Source organism: Trichoderma ghanense, assembly GCF_004382785.1.
Source record: "Trichoderma ghanense strain CCMA-1212 chromosome Unknown scaffold_5, whole genome shotgun sequence".
Classification (NCBI taxonomy): Eukaryota; Fungi; Ascomycota; class Sordariomycetes; order Hypocreales; family Hypocreaceae; genus Trichoderma; species Trichoderma ghanense.
The window spans coordinates 1,766,919-1,785,790 of record NW_027395668.1 but is presented as its reverse complement, the minus strand read 5'-3'; the positions used below and the strand labels follow the sequence as shown (position 1 = coordinate 1,785,790).

The 18,872-nt window shown below is 52.1% G+C and overlaps 4 protein-coding genes across 4 annotated transcripts; 1 reads left to right on the top strand and 3 right to left on the bottom strand.

Annotated features, from left to right (window-relative positions):
- Window positions 1-5,073: 5,073 nt before the first annotated feature.
- CCMA1212_005569 (uncharacterized protein) lies at window positions 5,074-8,066 on the bottom strand (the record flags this gene model as incomplete). The annotated part of the gene is made up of 2 exons (XM_073702826.1): window positions 5,074-7,786; window positions 7,873-8,066. 2 exons carry the CDS (start codon window positions 8,064-8,066, stop codon window positions 5,074-5,076), a joined length of 2,907 nt encoding a protein of 968 aa, XP_073558795.1.
- A 640-nt stretch (window positions 8,067-8,706) lies between these two features.
- CCMA1212_005568 (uncharacterized protein) lies at window positions 8,707-11,694 on the top strand (the record flags this gene model as incomplete). Its single annotated transcript, XM_073702825.1, has 4 exons — window positions 8,707-8,859; window positions 8,914-9,278; window positions 9,555-10,229; window positions 10,455-11,694. 4 exons carry the CDS (start codon window positions 8,707-8,709, stop codon window positions 11,692-11,694), a joined length of 2,433 nt encoding a protein of 810 aa, XP_073558794.1.
- Window positions 11,695-12,480: 786 nt separating this feature from the next.
- On the bottom strand, window positions 12,481-12,858 carry CCMA1212_005567 (uncharacterized protein; the record flags this gene model as incomplete). The annotated part of the gene is made up of 1 exon (XM_073702824.1): window positions 12,481-12,858. One exon carries the CDS (start codon window positions 12,856-12,858, stop codon window positions 12,481-12,483), a length of 378 nt encoding a protein of 125 aa, XP_073558987.1.
- A 548-nt stretch (window positions 12,859-13,406) lies between these two features.
- Window positions 13,407-17,059, bottom strand: CCMA1212_005566 (Regulator of nonsense transcripts 1; the record flags this gene model as incomplete). The annotated part of the gene is made up of 5 exons (XM_073702823.1): window positions 13,407-13,921; window positions 13,982-15,311; window positions 15,373-15,837; window positions 15,895-16,766; window positions 16,834-17,059. 5 exons carry the CDS (start codon window positions 17,057-17,059, stop codon window positions 13,407-13,409), a joined length of 3,408 nt encoding a protein of 1,135 aa, XP_073558986.1.
- Between the last annotated feature and the right edge of the window lie 1,813 nt (window positions 17,060-18,872).

Here is an 18,872-nt window from a genome sequence, read left to right as displayed (position 1 = left end):
TGTGCTCGCGCTTGAGAGGTGTTCTTTAGTAGTTTCGAAGTCCGGATGTTTGTCTTCTTTTCGTCGCGATCCTCTTATGTTAATACAAGCGCTCGCAGTCGCAGACACGCACTCGTAACAGATGATGGGGTAGTGACTTTGGTGTTCGGCGACGTGATATGTATGTAGGTACCTAGGTAGGTAGTCTTGGAAATGATCCAATCTGTCCAATGAGGATCTGGTGTTTATATTGGTAACTTTTTGCAGGAAAAAAACCATGGTAATTCCTGAAATGGCCGGATCAAAACCGATACATGTCGGTTTGCTCTGCGCGTTATCTGCTGTCTGTGGGCATATCGTGCTGCTTGGGCGCGACTGACGCTCTCTGTTTGCTTGATAGTGTTCCGTTTTTGGTTCTTTCTGGCGGACGAAACGGATAGCCCAAGTGACATAGACGCCGCAACAGCCATCGCAACGGCGTGACGTAGAGGCGTTTATGTGGTCAGAGAACGTCGTTGGTGGACAAGCGCTGAGACAGAAGAATCCGACGTCGGCTAGCGTTGCTTCTTGTAGGGTATGCATCTTTTTCTCATCCTCATTTTCTCTGCGTCTGCATTTGCAATTCCCGTCCAGGAAATGGCTGATGTGAACAAACAGGAGTTTCGTCGTGACGAATGGTCAGAATGAGTGGTAGGTTTCGGAACGCTCTTGTGACTCCGCGCAATTCGAAGTGAAGCTCGTAAATGCATGCAGTGTGGCATCATTTGGGGGGGTGGATAAGTTCGCACGGGTACGCAGTTGCCCACCGACACGGAACATCAAGATTAATCCTCCCCTGCGGGCAGCCGTAATCAATCTTCATGGTATATCACGAAGGGGAGGCAAGGTCGCAGTCTAGCCTCGAAACAAGCTTTGCAGACAGTATGCCTTCTACATGACGCTGCGCTGGCGGGACGAAGTCCCACGATGCCCGATGAGGATTACCTGTATGGACCGCTCCGTTCGACAACGCAGCAACACCTCCGCTACGCTCCGGACTACGTTGCTCACTCGCTATAATCTCGTTGGCAACAATAGGAGTTGCATAAACACCTATCTCTTCTATTCATCTACCTCCCATGCCAAATCATTGGCAGATCTATCCTACTACACAATGCATGTACAGTATTGGTCCGACTCCTTGGATTGGCATGTCAACCCCATACGGCGGTACTGGTCAAGGGTTTGTGGAGCCGGAATCCACGTATTAAAGCTCCAGTAAAGGGAGCGCGGGAGGCGTGGGAGTCTCTGAGGGAGGTGTCACATCAGCCGACCCATAGTCCCTGGTCTGTTAGACCTGCCGTCATGTGGAAGGCTTTTGTGAAGTCAGCCACTGAATTGGGGCAAAGATATCCCAGATGCAAAATACAGTACTTTTTGTGGAGGGGCTTCACAATCGGCGTCTTTTCCGCAATCCTACCAGTTGTCAGGGGTCGCGTCAAGCCAGTGTTTCCCTCCATGGTTCTTCGGTGGTCTAAGCAGACTCGAATTTCATGCGATCTCGGGCCAGGAGTCGGACTTTAGTTACGACACCTTGGCCTTAAAGGCTTCAACAATGGATAGGTCTCTCTCAACTACCAGGGGTTTGCAGCAGTCTGTCCAGCCAGATAGATTGAGCACGACGCCACGGAGTTCTAGGCTCTGACAGCTCGAGTATGTGCAAGTCCTGCTGAAAAGTATGCCAGACCGTCGAGCTGATTGATACGTCATGTGGGAAGCTGCTTTAGACAGCCTGTGATACGATGACCGCGTGTTCAGGCTCTACGAAAACCTGTTGTCCTAACTGCAACTGCTCCATCGAGACCTCGTTCACTTGCCGAAGTGTTACTTACCTCTATAAAGTTAATTTACTTCCCATATCGGCAGTCAGCTGCCTGCCTACCTGGAAGAGGGCCTATCCGTATGTCGTTATCTCCATTCTATCACGAAATACGTACATTTGGGCAGAGTGTCTATACCTACCTTACCTTACCCATCTCCCTTTGTTTAAAGTACATATACTGAATTGTTTAACAAAGAGAAAGTTCGTTTAGTGTAACGCAGTACATGTATCGTCCACTATCCCTAATCATTCGCATACTAAGTGTCAGCGGGTCATCATATTGCTTCCATGTAGCAGCCGTGAAGTCTAGAGTGGTTACCTTCTACCTACATGTTAGGTAAGGCACATACGTCTAGGTATCTTGAGTAAGATATGTACCTTAGTTGTCACGCCCTGACATTTTGAGCTTCCTTGATGCGCATCAACATGGAACAATGTTTCTCGCAGATGAAAGAGAATATGAGAGACGGAGTTTTGTCCGGCTCTCTTCATCAGTTCCAAACTTTGAATACGTCGATCAACTGACTCTAGTAATTCTGGGACAGGGCACTCTTTCTAAAGCTGAAGAACAGTGTGCTGTTAGATATAGTTGGTATGTTATGTTCACGGCTCTATGCATACGCCTCCTAGGTAATGGCGCGTGATATAGAGTATATGTGGTTAGGGAAAGTGTTTCATTCAAGCCGATAGGGGTCCTCCGTTGCCTCTCATCTGGCTCCGTGGATGAACAAGTGAGGCATGGACAATTTGAAGGAGAAATCTAATCTTGTGTCTAACTGAGATGCCTGATTAAAGTGTGTTACTTGGCTAGTCATGGCAACAACAGCCTGCATCATTCTGCCACTACACCTTCCAATCCCTCCTTAAGTGTGTGTCTCTAACTTAGCTCGTTTATCTGCGATTTGCAGTTTTTTAAGCAATTCACCATAAGGTAACATCTCGTAAACATTAACGACAGCGCTCTAGCAGTCATGGGTTTTATCGCCGTTAATATCTATAAGGTCTTGATGCTTAGCGTGGTCGTCTGGGATCTATTTTATTAGCGGCACGGTTGCTATTGCTAGGTACCCAGATGAGGAAGTTTTTAGACGGCGATTAATTAGGCATCCGCATTACGGGAAACCGACGATTTTTTATAGCCTCCTCGATTTGTAGCTTGCGCTAAGTAAGCACAGTCTAGCTTCCTTGTTGTAATGGCCCGGCCAATGGCACGAAGATCGGATATATTCTCGGGCTGTTGTGCAGCAGGTGGATATTTATTCGTCCCGATCGGTATTCGGTGGCGGATCCAAGGGCACCTAGGGAGACATTTCAGTTAGCATCCATCATCATTAGAAATACCTCTGGAGCTACTTCATCATGCTAGAGTCTATAAAAGTGTAGTGCATGGGGAGGCAGTGGAATTATCTACATGGCTGTTCATCAATAGGGAGTTGAGACTGGCCTCGACTGGCCACGTTTCCTTGCGGGACCGCTCCATCGCCGTGGGCTGGGGCCTCGTCAAAAGCACCATAGGTGTCTCTGAATATCAGGAGAATCTCTGTGTGGATGACAGTCCATCTCTCAGACTCGAACCACAGATTTGGCTTCCATATTTGGGGATAGGTTCAGGATGGCGCCCAAATGGCTATAGTGACCAAGTTCCGTCTTGGCGGCGACCAGTCGAACCAGCACTGCGTCCGCCACTTACGCCGTCTTGCCATATGGTTTCATCAGGGCCCTCCTGCTCTCGGCTGGGAACGCCAAACCAAGTAACCACAGTGGCTCTAGAGTAGGGCGAGTATTTGCGTCGACGGGAAGGCCGTCCGATCTGTTAAGCGTGATGCCCAAAGCCGGGGACGACGAGTGGCTGAGTGCGGTTAAGCGGGAGTAGACGCTGGCACCGATGCTGGAGCGGATGTCGGAGCAGAGGCCGGAGTCACAGTCTTGGTGGTGTCGGTGGTGCTGTTTGCAGTTTGTTTGTTGCCAAAATTTTGCGTATTCTTGCCAGGCATAAGGACAGGGTTCTTGGAGACGGAGGGAGACGTGATGAAGTGCTTGTGACAGTGAGAGGCTACCTATTCCCTCTGAGTTGCGACTTTGTCTAGCGAGAGACGAGCGGGAAACCAGGCCCGACACTGATGACTGAAGAGAGACGCCTGTCTCTTGGCCAGCAGAAAGGTCATTCTTTGTTGTGGTGGATGCGGGAAAGGATCGGTCGCCAGGGGAAGTGAGCCCAGCGGCGGGCGTCCCAAGGGGATTCCGTTGAGCTTTGACGGCCGCTTTGGAGACCTTACAGTACTAGGGGGCCTCAATCTCGGCCGTTCCCCTCCATCGCATGGCCCTGAAAGCGATGGAGGGGAACGGCCGAGATTGAGGCCCCCCTTAGTATTTGGATCTTGATGTTATGTGGTGTCTGTCTTCCTGTTTTTCGTCATAGAGGATTGTGCTCAGGATCGTCACGCCAATCGAGCGTGTTTCGCATCCGGTCGCGTTCGGGCCTGGGATCTGGGATCTTACAATCCGCTCAGAGTCTTCAGCATGATGATGAGGTGAAGCGGAAAGCCACGAGAACGTGGGACATAGAGACCATTGCTACTATAATACTGACCTTCAGTCTTTGAATACAAGGGATGACGAAGTATCTTTGGGTTGTGTAGAGAATCATCTGTGATAATCAAGCTAGCTAAGGAGATACCGCCGTGGGAGCGTACCTTAGTTGTACGTGTGGCCGGAGACGTCACGTCACGTACCTGTCAGCAGTTGTACCTTATTGTATTCCAGGTTGGCTCTCTCGTGTGCGAAGGCACGCCATATCCGTACTTCTACCAGCTCTCCATATGACAACCTACGTACGTATGCAGAAGAAGGTTAATGAGCTACAGGAGATGATGTCCCAAGTGAGTTTTCAGTTGATGGGTCACGGCAATGTAAATTTAGTAGCAAAACTGCAGCGGACTGCGACTTGGGGATGGACTTCCGTTGCAGAGTTTTGGCTGTAGATGGGCATTTCAGACAAAAGAGCGTTTGTTGCGTCGATGGAAAGGTCAAGTATATTAACTGAGCTGGAAGTGAGTAAAAAGTGAGTATTCACCCTATGCGTGAAATACTAATTGATACTGAATTTGGTGTACCTACTATATTTAAATTACTTCCTTTCTTTTTAACTATATTCTTCTCAGTATTATCTATAGTTTACTACGAATATATGCCTAGGGCGAGACATGTCGGAGAGATGCTGAGCTGCCTTTTTGTTAGTCACCTTTGTAGGATCGATAGTCAGATGGTTCAACTTCGCTTGAGGATCCGGTCGCTCTGCTAGACCTCACGGTCACTCTGCTAACAGATGGACCTCTAGATCCTCGAGGAGGCAACGAGGTGCTGTCTCCTGACTTGCTTGTCATTGAGATGTCGCTTGTTGATTGTTGTCGGCGTTGTTGGGAGGGTTCGCTGTCGTCGTCGTTGCGCATGATGGATCGTGAGAGAAGCATGCACAGAAGGCGGAATCCTTCACGGGCGTCGATGATGATGTCGCGCATACGTGCTCGGTCTGATCGCGATACATTAGTGCCCATGAGGACGCTGTTGCTTTTTGCCACCTTTGCGAAAAGCGATACAACAGTATCGAGGACTTGCTGCTCATCAACCGCTTCAGGCGAGATATAACGGACGAACTCGTCAAACACGAACCCATGCATATGCGACCTTTGGAGCCATGATCGAAGAAGGCAGGGCACAACGACAGGCCAGCGCGCGTGTTCTGCGAGGGTGTAGCTCTCGAGATGGTGAACCGGCGACTGTAAACGTCCCCAGCCGGATGGGAAAGGCCACTGGCGAAGCAGACGTGTATACTCCTCCCGAGCGTCGGCATTCAAGAGGTCTAGAAGCGCAGCATGCATCAGGTGAGTCAAGCCGTTGAACTCTGAGTGAGCGGCGTCTGCTGGTCTTGTCCGAATCACATCTAAAGCTGGGGTCAGATGCATTAGAGCAGGTCGACTCTCTTTGACGCCCCATTGGGTGCCGTATTGTGTCCCATCTCGTCGAGCGGTGATGGCTTCGATCTGGTCCGTCATTGCTAGAGATTGATGGTGATAGCGGCCGTGAGTTATGATATCGAAATGCAGTACATCAGGGCCATAGTGTGACTTGGCGGCTTGTTCACCACAGAAACAGCTGCGGCAAAACTTGTCGGCACGAGGACCTCGAAACCCTGAATTCTGGGCTTGCTGAGGCATGTCCCCGGTAAAGCAAAGGATAGGGACGCAAAGTACGACCTGTTTGCCCTCGATCTCGACCTGTCGACCTCTATCAAGATCGCCTAGAGTTGATAGCGACCGGACAACGTCGTCGAAGTTTGACCCGTGTGGCCCAAGAGTCAAGGGAAACATGTGCGACTGAATCTGTCGTTCGCTCAGAGTCAACGCGGCCGGGCTGAGATACACACCAACGAGGGATTTGTGGGTGTTGCGATAGAGTCCAAACCCGTCGATAAAGGTGATGATAGAGCATGACAGCATCGGTATAGTTGAAGACGCAGACCGATCCCATGTCTCGAATAGCTCTCGGCCGTACGCGTCTACCTCGAGCTGACCCCGGATAGGATGTGTGTGACACAGCGGGACCAGCATACATCTAGCTGGGTCTGGATATTGCGGGTAGACCAGAGCTCTTCGAAGGTTGCTCTGGGTAGGACGCTGCTCTCCCTGTAGCCATGAGCCTACAGCGTCGTACTTTCGAAAGACCTTGATGCGACGAGGCCTTTGTCCACGGCGGGCTAAAGGGTTGGCATCTTGTCGAATCTGTTCTTGTAGGCCACGACGGGGCGCTGGGTCATTGTGGTCTTCTCCCCAGAAGTAATCACAGAACACAGAGTCTGATACCACAGAGATGAGATGCTCTTGTGGTATGTAGATGTCGTGGCAGTGGATGATAACCTCGTCGTATGCCAGCGGCGGCGAGTGCGGGAACTCGGCAAGAGGATGTTGTGACAGGAGACTGTCGTGTCGATAATCAGGATGCTGAAATAGCTCGTGGACGATTAGGCTGATGCCACCGATTTCTTGCGCTCGGTTGTTCGACCTATAGTCTCGTCCAACTCCGATAACACGGCCAATGTGAGAGACCTCATAGTTATCACCGTCGCTTTCTTGACAACGACAACCACAATCTGTGTCTGTACAGCAGTACATGACAAAGTCGCTGGGAAACACCACAGGGCCGTTGACGATATTGCCATCTGCGTCTTCTTGTTGAATATGAGCATATTCACCAGAGGTTGTTCTCACAGACGAAGCCCAGGACAAAGAGTGATATAGCTCCACAGGAAGGTCGACAAAGTGTGCGAAGCCGGTGCGCATAGCCTGCGCCTTCTCCGTAGACATAAATGCAGAGAAGAGGTTGATGGGATCGATGAAATGCAGCGAGGTGACAGTGTGTCTATCAGCAGTTTCGATATCCTTGGTGGATGACTTGCTTGTTGGCAACTTCCCTGTCATCAACGAGATATCCGCTTGACGCATGTCCAGCAGCGGTAGGCGGGTTGCCACTCGATTCTTCAGCGCTGATAATCGATTAGGCAACAACAAGACAACGGTAAGAGGATTGCCATCAGCTGTTAGCAAGAGGAGCCTGATCTCACGCAACGACGCGTATTCAGCTCGGTTGAGACCGGTCGAATGGGCAAACAGACCAAATGCCATCTCAAAGTCTGATATCTCTAGAAATTGACTCTGGCGATGCGGCACGAGATATGATGGGTCTTCGAGGTTACTGTGGGGAGCCTCGACTGCGGTCTCAAGACTAGTCTGATCGATGCTATCATCAGACAGAGCTCGGGCGACGTCTTCGTCAAACGGGAACTCCTCTGGGAGCTCCTCGACTTGCTCGCTGTAGTCGATAATATCTAGTCGTGTATTCTCGTCAAAGGCGGCCGGCAGCTGGTCATTCACAGCGTCAAAGGCGTGTTGGCTTGAGTTGGGTCAACTGTATGGCAATATCGTCAGCAGGTGAGCTCAGTGTCGAAGAGGAAATATGGACGCAGATCTGATATTAACCAACCAAGACCAGAGTCGTCACTGCTATCCCCGGATTCAGATTCTTCACGGCTCTCAGGATCGACATCAGTCATGTATTCATTAGCAGCTTTTTGGTAAAGGAAAGGTCCTAAATCTGGAGTAACAGGAGGAACAGGGGCAGTGGTCACAGGACCTGGAGGTTCAGCGTCGCCAAGCATCCTCTCCTTGTTCATTTCTTCCTGGAGGCTGCCGAGCGCAGCATAGCGACTCTGTGCATCTTTCGGACGATGTGCGAGAGGCTGTGCTCTCTGTCGACCAGGTAGCCCTTGCTAATGGCCTGACATTCTGACCGTTGACGACTGGAGAGTGGCTGGTGTCTGCAGTGGTGATGTTGAAGACGACTGGACTGGAAGGTGAAGATTTGATGTGAAGTTCAAATCCAGAAAATGTGCGCGGCAGCTGCTAGAAGTACCTGCCGCCAGGTGCCTTTGGCCGAACTCACCAACAGTCGATTCACGAACGCTTAATGCACCCCAGCAGGCAAATGGAAAAAAGCTGTCACCAGCTGGCAAGGGCACGCACAAAATGAAATTGGAAATTCACCTGGTCCTTGAATTCTTCTTATTCTAAATTCTTGCTATGAAGTTTCCAGTCAGATGCTTCTTCCTTTCATCTCCAAACATCACGTCTCGCCATTCGCACCCCCTTATTCACCCCTCTCATCAGTCAACCTCGGCCTATATCAGCCCAGCCTCTTCCCTTCAAGTTCCCTATCAATCAGCGTCTATCAGCAAGCACGAGCCCAGTCTCTTTCACGTCCTTCGCCTAGTCCTACCGCAACGTCCAGCCGCTTAGCCTGAGTGGCTTGACGCCATGTCCTCTCAAGAGGGTGACCGTCCTCGAGGACGTGGTGGAAGGCCCAGGAGCGATTCCCAGACCCAGGGCACCAGGCCTCAAGGTCCTGACTTTGCTCGTCCAACAGCGGCGTCACAGCAAAGGAGTCATCAACAGGGTGACCAGTCCACAGTGAGTCTGACCCCAGTCTAGTGCAGCACGGCTTCTGACATTATCACCTCATAGCAACGACAACAGTCTGTACATGTACAATCTGGCACCCCTCGACAGCCCGAGGCCGCTCGACCTATAAGGGAGACTCCTGTGCCGATTCCTGCAATGCCAGGCATGCCCGGTTATCGACAAGCTCAGCGCAGTGTATCGTACATGATGCCACAGGGTCCATCGCCGGCTGGGCCATCGTCTCAGACTGGCTCTTTGCGTCAACAAGGTGGACCTCCTCAGGGACCTCCTCAAACTCGTCGCTCTGGCTCCCAGGGACTTTCTCAGACTCGCTCTGGATCCCAGGGTCCTCCTCAGGGACCTCCTCAGGGCCCTCCTCAGGGCCCTCCTCACACTCGCTCCGGATTATCGCGTCAAGCTGGATCCCAGTCTACCGCAAGACCCCAGACTTGACCACCCATTTCCGGCATCAGGACCCAACTAGACGTCAGTCTGGCTCAAACCCTGGGCAGGCTGGACCCCCCACGTCTCAGTCTTCCCAGTCCGCTTCTTCATACCCAGCTGGACCATTTCAGTCTGGCATGAACTACCAAGCCGGACAGTCTCAAGCTGGGCCGTCCCAAGCTGAACCGTTTCAGACTGAGCCCTCCGACAAACGTCACAGCAATCGCCCGCCACCAATAGACCCGGCTATGCTGACACAGGAAGAGTTGGCCGCCATCGGGCGTGACTTTCTACAACAACAGAGTCGTGGCCACAGCATGGCACCAGTCGCTGCCCGCAGCCGCTCTGTATCTGACGCCTCTATGGCCTCCTTCCAGTCGACAAGAGGCGTCAACTGAACCTGGCTTGCCGTCAGCCGTCAGCCCGACGCCCCTCGAGCTTGTCTACCCAGACTACTTTCGCGAAGCAACTCGAAGAAATGTCTTCGACTTCTACCAGCGAGGCATTGTGTTGACGTACCTCCAGGTCAACCCCGGCTACGTACAGCCATGTCGTGTAGTGCAGACTGGTCCTCGCCAAGATGACTCAACTGGTGTCCGCACGGAAAATGAAACAACCGAAGAGGGTGTTGGCATTGTCATCTTTGTCTGCGATGAGGAGCTCAACGCTTGCGGTTCGCGACTCAGCCAGGTTTCTGCGGTTAATGAGCTGGTCTACAACTCTCGCGCTTTTGTCTGCAGGGAGATCATGTTCGCCTACCCATGGCTACCGTCCAACACGCTGTACTTCAAGAATCTTCGGCAGACAGCACTCAACTACCACGCCCAATTTAAGTACTATGTGCTTGAGTCTCATCGCATCCAGGCCGAGTTGTTGCTTGGACAACAAGGCCAGTTACTCGAGAACTGGATTGGGGCAATCTTCTGGCCTGAGCTGTACGTTGGCCTGTCAGACGAGATGGCCACAGCATACAAAGATGCCCTGTATAAGTAGTATCGCCGACAATTCAACAACCGTACAGGGCAAAACTTCTTTCCAGCAGCTGCGCAGATCTTGGACTGGACAGCAAGCGGGATGGACGACACTAACTCATTGGCCTACTTCTTCCTCTTTGAATCATCCTACTTTCTTATAGTGCCATCCCTTGCACTTGTGATTAGTGAAAGGGAGCTTAATAGTTCAAAGGACAACGGCAAAGGTTTCACTATTGCCCAGGAGAAAGAGAAGACCTACGAGAGGGACACCGCCCGTCGCGACCACATCATCAAGTCGTACGACACCCTTGCATTTGAGCCGCGGTTTCGATACGTAGACCGCAACCTGTTCAAGTTGAAGTCAACATCATCTGCACGGAGTGGTCCAATGGCCGCGTTTACCAACACCTTTGCCAAGACGTCGGCCTATCGAAGCATGGCAGCACCTCCTCCGCCGCCAGCTGGCTACCGTCCCTCTATCGCGACTGATGCTACTATACCAGATCCGCTTTATGAGGATCCGTCTATTGCAATGGCGTCGACTGAGTTTATCCCCAACCCCCGCCAGCCGCGACTGAATAGGCCTCTCAATCCTCACGAGACTGCCCAGGACATTATCGCTCAACAACATGAACGACATGCTGAGGAACGATCACCGTCTCAGGGTGCAACACACTCGCGACAGCCATCACAGCTGGCTCATCCACCTCGGCTTCGCGCCATGTCCCAAGCACCAGTCGCTAGGACGCCTATCCAACCATCCAGTCCGCTGTTTGTCCCAGGACACGGTCAGTCACCAACCCCCGGATACGGAGATCAGTTCGGCTCGCAGATTCCTAGCCGGCAGGTTGCCGAACAAAGCCCGTTCCGAGACTGGCCACTGGGAGCTGCGTCAGTCCAACCTCCAGCTGCTGACGTAGGACCACGCCGCCGAGTGCTTTCACAGTCAGAAAGGGCTGCTATTATGCAGGGCCAGAGTGTGCAAGGCCAAGACGAGGGCCAGAACATACAGGCACTCAGCCGTCACTTTGGGCGACTTCGGAGCCACAGCAATCCTCCCACTCGACAAGCCACCCAGTCACCGTTTGAAGATGATCTTGAGGGCGTTCAGTCACCCAAGAGGACTCAACACGGAACCAAATGGTCTACTATGCCGCCGCGTGAGACACAATCCAGGTCACGCCAACGCCAAGCTACTGAACAACAGTCGGCCGGACCTTCACATCAAGCGACAGAGCAGCCTGCAGAGAGACGCAAAAGTCTACGAGTTCGCGGTGGCAAGGCTAAATGGAGCGATAAAGGCAAGGGCCCTGCTACTGGTCTCGACGGCGCTTTTGATGATGATATGTATATGCTTGACGGATACATGGAGACAGAAGATGACATGTCTGCCACTCTTGGTCGACCGTCTACGTACGACTCCTAACTACATGTATACGCCTTGACCTCTTTGTATGAGTCTGCCTCTGTTCGGTGTTTCAGTCTTGCGTTCTGCCTTTTACTTGCCCCTAATTCCTGTTCTCGGCCCTATTTCCTATGTCTCCAGTTTCCGGTCTATTCTCTTTTATATGCGTCAGTCCAGTCGATCAACATTGCACATATGCACGCAGTCGACACACAATATGGATGGAGGTTGGGTGTACAAGTCACAAGAGAGCAAACATTCAGACGTCGACACTAGCATCGACATAGTTCTACGGATGGAGGTTGGGTGTATGAACGATACAGATAGCATAGCAGAAAAAACAATAAAACAAGAAGAAAAAAAAGAAACACACACACACACACACACAAAAAAAAAAAGAGGCCTTAAGGTTAGTCTACATAGCCAAGTAAATGACTAACTTTATTGCGCGCCATCTCTGCTTATTCTTGTCATGCAGTGACATTTGATGTATTGTGCGTGCTGTTATTTGATGATGATATCCGTGCAGATGCATGTGTGCAGTCTACTACCTACCAGACCGCTGTAGTCTTAGGGGATTGCAGCATGCTGGATGCTGGCCTCTGATTGGACGGCGGCTTTTTCAATCATTTGCAACAATCATATCATTTGGCTCATCAAATCATTTAATTCGAGAAAGGATTTCCTATGATTAAATGGTTGCAACCATTGTACAATCACCCCCCCCCCATTATCCCCTATTGTAGAATCATTCACAACAGCCAACCATTAAATCAGCCCCCAGATCCCCACTGTATGTTCAGTGTGTCAGCCAGTCTGGGGTTTTTCTTCCACTGCCTCCCACGCCACCGGATCAAAGTATGCCAAGGGAATCAGCCCGAGCGTAGTCAGTCCGCGAGTATGCGGCGCCTCGTACATAAACACAATCTCCAGGTGGAAGAAGTGGGAAAAGCTGCCAGAGACGGCTACAGGAGTGGTGGTAATAAAGCCAGCGCCAGCAATATCATCTCTCTCCAACTTGGCTTGACAGGTTATGCCCGCCGTCATCAGGAAGCTTTTCGTGAAGTCTGCAGCCTCGTCGCCCTCTTCACGGTTTTGGCCACCTGGCTGGTTTAACCGATCGGAATGACCGTACAGAGAGATGATACACGGGCTCCTAGTCTTGATGAGGCAGCGTGGGATCATTATGAGAGGAAGAAGCATGGTAGCTATTCTGGCCTCACGAAGCTACTGGATCGGATCGAGACTGAAGACGTTCTTGGTAGCGAGAATTGGAGACTCCTTTATCCCCTGGTCACCGGCTTGTACAGCGACGTACTTGCTGGCGCTGATTTTGTTGCCATCACTCCTGTAGCCGCCTTCTGCGGTACTATGGCTTCCGACGCTTTCTCCCCGAAGAAGTATATCGGTTACGGCTATCTGTGGCTCGTCAAAGCAGAGAAGAGGCACCGCCTAGATGTACGTGATCTTTGTCGCCAACACCCAGGCGAGCATCATATGAGACCCCTGTTGCCGCTCAGTAGAAAACCTCGCTTTGTCAAACGATGCTCCTGTTCGGCGCTGTTGTGCACACCTCCTCCACAGCAGATATCGCAGGCGCCATTACTTTCATCTATCTTCACTTGTCCAGTACACGATGGAAGCAAGGTTTGGCACATCCCGCATGTAGATACCTACTAGTTGATTACTACCTTATTTGTGAATACCTAATCCCGGCACATAGCCTCACCAGATCACCAGTCTGCAACAAATTTCTCCTGGCTCGATGGGCCTGCCTCCGCCTTGGCCTGTCTCGACGGGCCCGCCTCCGCCTGGGCCTGCCTCGACGGGCCTACCTCTGCGCGGGCCTGTTGAGACGACACGGCCGTGGCCTTGGGCTTGCGCTTGGGCCGTGGGGGGAGCGTGACGACTCGCCCGGATGTTTTCCATCCATTGAGCACCTTATGAAGCATCCCCTCCCTCACCACTTTCCGGACGCCGTTGTTCTCGACGACGAAGTTCTTGCCACCGCCTCGGCCGACTCTGCCACCCCGATTGCCTCTGCAGCCTCTGCCACCTCGATCGCCTCTGTTGCCTCGGCTACCCCTACCGCTGCCCGGTTCGGGAGCCGGCTCCGGCGTTCCCATGACATTGATGTCGCCGAACACGAGGAGGCCGCTCCGCTGGCGGCTGAGCATCACGTTGAGTCGATGCGCGTCGGTGGTGAAGCCGGGGCCAACCTCCTCAGTCGTGCCCATGATGGCGACCACTGTAATCAGCCCAGTTAGCTACCTGTATCAAGAAGTTCCTAGAGTAGTTATTTACTTACTGATATCGGCCTCGCGGCCTTGGAAGGAGTCGACGGTGGCGGCGGGAGGCATGGCCGAAAGGATCGCGTACTCGGGCTTTTCCCGGCGGCGCTCGGTCAGCCCGACGTTGGCGGCGTAGGGCGTGATGATGGCGAAGTCGCGAGGGTTGAATCGCCCCGTTCTGACCATGTCCGCCAGAAAGTCGAGGGCGTTGGCGACTTGGTCCGGGTTCCTCTTCGAGTGGGTGGCCTCGTCGACGATGCACTCGGTGCCTTGGCAGTGCACAAACACCTCGCTCAGCGACCCGGCCGGTGGAGCAGTCAAATTGGGGAACCGCCCTTTGAGGTATTTCTCCAGCTGGACTCCGGTGGCGTGGTTGCTGAGGTCGCTTTGTCCGCCGTAGTTGAACGGCACGTCGCTGTATACCTCACGATGGCAGGTGTCGAAGAGGCCCTTGGCCATGCGCAGCTGGGTCTTGAGGCGGTAGATGGGCCATCCAGAAGTCCTGAGGAATTCGAGGGCCGATATCTTGCCATCTTTTCCCAGGCGGTTGAGGTGATTGCCCTCGGCGTCCTTCTCGTCCATCGTCATGACCGTCGGCGGCAGCTGCAGATCGTCACCGCCCATCAGACAAGGGAGCAGAGTGTTGCCCCATACGCGGTACAGGTCGGGGCGGTTAATGTTACCCGCCTCATCAACCGCGATGCCCTTGGCCTTCTCCTCCTTCCATTCCTTGAAGAGCATCTTGCATGACTGCGATGGGGTCGTGCAGAGGATGTGGGCATTCCGGTACACGCCTGCCATCAGCGTCTCGACGAATTGGGGCTCGAGCTTCTCTTTCTCGTACTCTGCCCAGCTGATGGCCCCAGTGGCTACATCGCGGAGCCCTTGATATCTAGGCGTTTTGTCGACGTATGCTTGGAGGCCGAAGATTGCCACGGGGTCATCTTCGTGAAGCGGGCTTACCATCTCATGGTCGCGAAATCGTAGCGCCTTGAGGAGCCAGTACGACGGCGACAGATGCAGCTTCCAGTGGGCATCGGGCTTCCATTTGCGGCTGGCTGCTACTTTTTCGCCCATCCGAGGATCACGCAGGATGTTGTGGAATGCGGTGAACTCCTCACTTAACAGGTAACCGCGGACGACGAGGGCGCGGCGAGCTCGGGCGCTGTCGCCGTCTGCCTTGCCCTGGTTGCGGCGGCGCGTCACGCTCTTCGTAATGCGGTCGAGACGCTCGGCAAAGTTGTCGGTGGCAACGTGCGTGGGAGCCGTGCCGTAGATTTGGCCGAGGGTCGCCGCCATGGCCAAGGTGCCAATCGCCAGCGCCGTCGTCTTGCCGAAGCCTGGTCCCTATTGAGAAGTCACTGTTAGCAAAGCGGCATAGCAGTCTCTGCATTCAAGAAACACTTACTGCCGTGATGGCGCCAAGTCCGAGAGGTCGTTCGCTCAGGTACTTGACAAACCGTTGTCGGTCCGCCGGGAGAGCCTCTTCCATCAGCGCCTTGAGATGCTCATCTGGAAGATTGATGAGGTCGATGACCGGGAGGCGTTTGGGAAGCAGGAGGTTTCCCTTCTCAGTAACCCCGACGTCGAGATCCGCCGTGGCCAAGTTCTCGGCAAGCTCGTCCACCTCATCGGCAGATTGGACGAGGACGTCGTAAAAGCCGTTGCCTCGCAGAAGGGCTCGATGAAGGGCCATTCTGAACTTGACATCCTCCGGGATCGGCACCCTTTCGCTTTCGCCGTCCTTTTTCTCCTTGGGCATTCCACAGGCGACGGGATTCGAAGGTCCGGCATTTGGGCGGAATTCCCACGTCGCGTTGACCTTGAGCTTGAAGTCCGCAACCTGGTCCGGGAATTCCAGGGAAACGCAGTTCTACTGCTCCTTGTCCTTCTGTAGCGCCAGGTTGGCCGCCTTGCGATCGCTGAAAACCTTGACCGGGATGAAATCGCATTTCAGGTCCTCCTCGCGGGGCTTTCGAACATGCAGGACGAGGTCATTGATGTCCAATGGGTGGCAGTCGAGAACATCGATGCCCCGTGAAGCCTCTTGGATGCGAGCCGTCCATTCCACAGCAACCTGATCATCCTCCTTCTCCCAGACCTTGAGATTGAGCAACGGATGCTTGGTAAGGCGGCGCCATGCATCCTCGTACTTGTCCAGGAAGGCCTTGTCAAGTGGCACAATAGCGTAGAAGAAATTGCACTCTTCAATTGGGCCATCTTTGGCTGGGACGAAGTAGCCTCGCAGCGGAATCTCGGCAATCTCCAGTGCAGCCTTGTGAACCCACATGATATCTTGGACTTGAGACTGCGTCAGCGCGGCCATATGCTCGTTGTCGTCGTCAAAGGACATGGCGGGAGGAAATTGTTTGCCTCTTGTCTCAGGTAGGATCTCGTCGTATCTGCCCTCATCCCAGAAATGCTGTTGCCCGTAAGGATATCTGAATGGGGCGGGCAGCTCCTGAGCCCAATACTTCTCGAGGGGTCCCTTGGGAGCGGCCACAATGAAGTAGAAGCTCTCCTGTTGAAGGATGTCGAGCAACGTTTTGCCTTTTATGGCTGCGTTGCGGTTGACGAACCCTTCACTTGGGTGTCCAGGATTGGCAAAGGGCATGCCAAATCCTTTGACCGTCGGGCGTTCCTTCAAGTGAACCTCGAGCCAGGACATCTTCTTCTTGGTGTCAGGCAGCTTCGCCAGCGTATCCTCGCTGAGCTCGTTGATGATAAACTGCGAACCATGAGGAAAGTGGACCTCGATACTGTAATGATCGGCGGTGATGGTCTTGATGTGTCTGCGATCATCTATCAACGAGGTATACGATTAGCGCAGCTCGATACCAATGAGTAAAAAGAATGTTCATTCACTTACATTTATGGGTAACGCCAAAGCCGTCATCTTCGTTGCGTTCACCAAGAGGGATCTCAATGGTAAAGCCTTGCCAAGAAGTTGCCTCAGGCTCTCTGTGGACGTGGAGCACGGTTTGGATGGCAGTCTGAATACCAAGACCACGGCCACCGAATAACCACCCTCCCATCTCTAATGCGCATGGCTTCCAGTAATGGGCGTCCGGTTCGGCCGACTTTGATTGAGACATGTCGACAAAGTCTGAAAGAATGGGGCCAACTGGTGACGATGATGGCCGAGAGGAGGTGGTTGTCGAAACGAGGTCGGAACACACCGGAGACACAGCAGCTCTTGCGAGAATGCTATGAATCCCGTCAGCTCTTGCGAGGATGACGATGAAGCGTGAGCAGAATCTGGCTGCAAAATAACGTTGGAGACGCGCTACACAAATATCAGTCATCAACTTCATCATGATTTTTGCACACGCATCAAGATGATAGAAGTGTCATCGAGGGGGGGAAGGCTACTTCAAGATGGGAGACTTACCAGGACAAGACGGCACAACACAACAGTGAAGGGCCGGGCAGAAGAAGAGGGACTGAAGAAGAAGAAGAAGAGAAGAGAGAGGGAAGAGGAAGAAGAAGAGATTGTGCGAGAAATGCATAGGGCACGAAGGCTGCCAGCTGCCGGGTGCAGAGGCGCGTCAAATCAACAGTGAATCATGCATACGATGTTTATCTTTCTTCACTTTCCTATTGGTCAATGAACAAGCCGCATGATATTAGTAGTCAATCGTGCATACGCGACTCACTTTTTGCTCACTTTCAACTCAGTGAATAACTTGGCTTTTCTTTTGACGCAACAAACGCGTTTCAAAGAATCGTAGCGCTAAGCCTCAATACATGCATCGGGTCAACAGAGTATTTAGGTCTTCATCTCCCTTATCATACCAGACTACAGGGCTTCGTGGCGCAATAAATCACTAACAGAATCATGGGAGGCATTATCTGTATCTTCACCGAAAGCTTCATCGTAGACTCCCAAAGCATAGGCAAAATTGAGACCTTTCGATCGCAGCTATATCGACCTAGCGATCGCGGTGGAGTAGCTCCATGTGGAACTCAAAGAAGGCCGCCAGCTCCAAACTCCATTTCTCTACAACGCCGCAACCATTCGACACTCTTCGATCTTCTGTCGTAATTATCAGCTTAAGCAACACCACACCATGCAGCACATGTATCTCTTTCACAGCCGCCTGATGTAGCCCCCAGCCTACGGCGATAGAGCGGTTCCAGAGGGAAACATGGCTAATTCAAAGCCAATCTCCCTACATGTATTCATAAACAGCCATGTAGACATATCTGCTCCCTGCCCCATGCACTAAGCTTTCATCAACCCTACGACAATAGAATAGCTCTAGATGTAACTTCTAGCAATAACAGATGCTATTAACTAGACTTTGCTCTAGGCGTTCTTGCATCCACTGTTATATACTTAATAAGACGTAAAGCCTAAAATAAATATCCACCTCTTACACAATACCTAGAGAATACATCCAATCTTCATGCCATTAACCTATCACAATAAGCAAGTTAGCCTGCGTTTATTATTTAGCGCAAGCCACAAGTCTAAGAGGCTATAAAAGATTATCAGTTTTCTATAATGCGAGTTATCTAATTAATCGCCGTCTAAAAGCTTCCTTATCTAGCTACCCAGCAATAGCGACCATGCTGCTGTAGAAGAGAACCTAAGAACGACCACGCCAGGCATTAAGGGCATATAGTTTAGGCGGCGACATAACCCACGACCGCTAGAGCGCCGTTATTAATGATTGCGGGATATTGCCTTGCGATACATTGCTTAATAAACCGGATATCACAGATGGAGGAGCTAAGTTAGAGACGCATACTTGCAGAGGGAGTTGAAGGTGTGGTGGCAGAATGATGCAGACTGTTGCTGCCATGTCTAGCCAAGTCCCAGCTACTAGGCATGTAAAGCACTTACTAACGAGCCGCATGATATCAACAGTTGATCGTGTATATGCGTCTCACCTTTTGCTCACT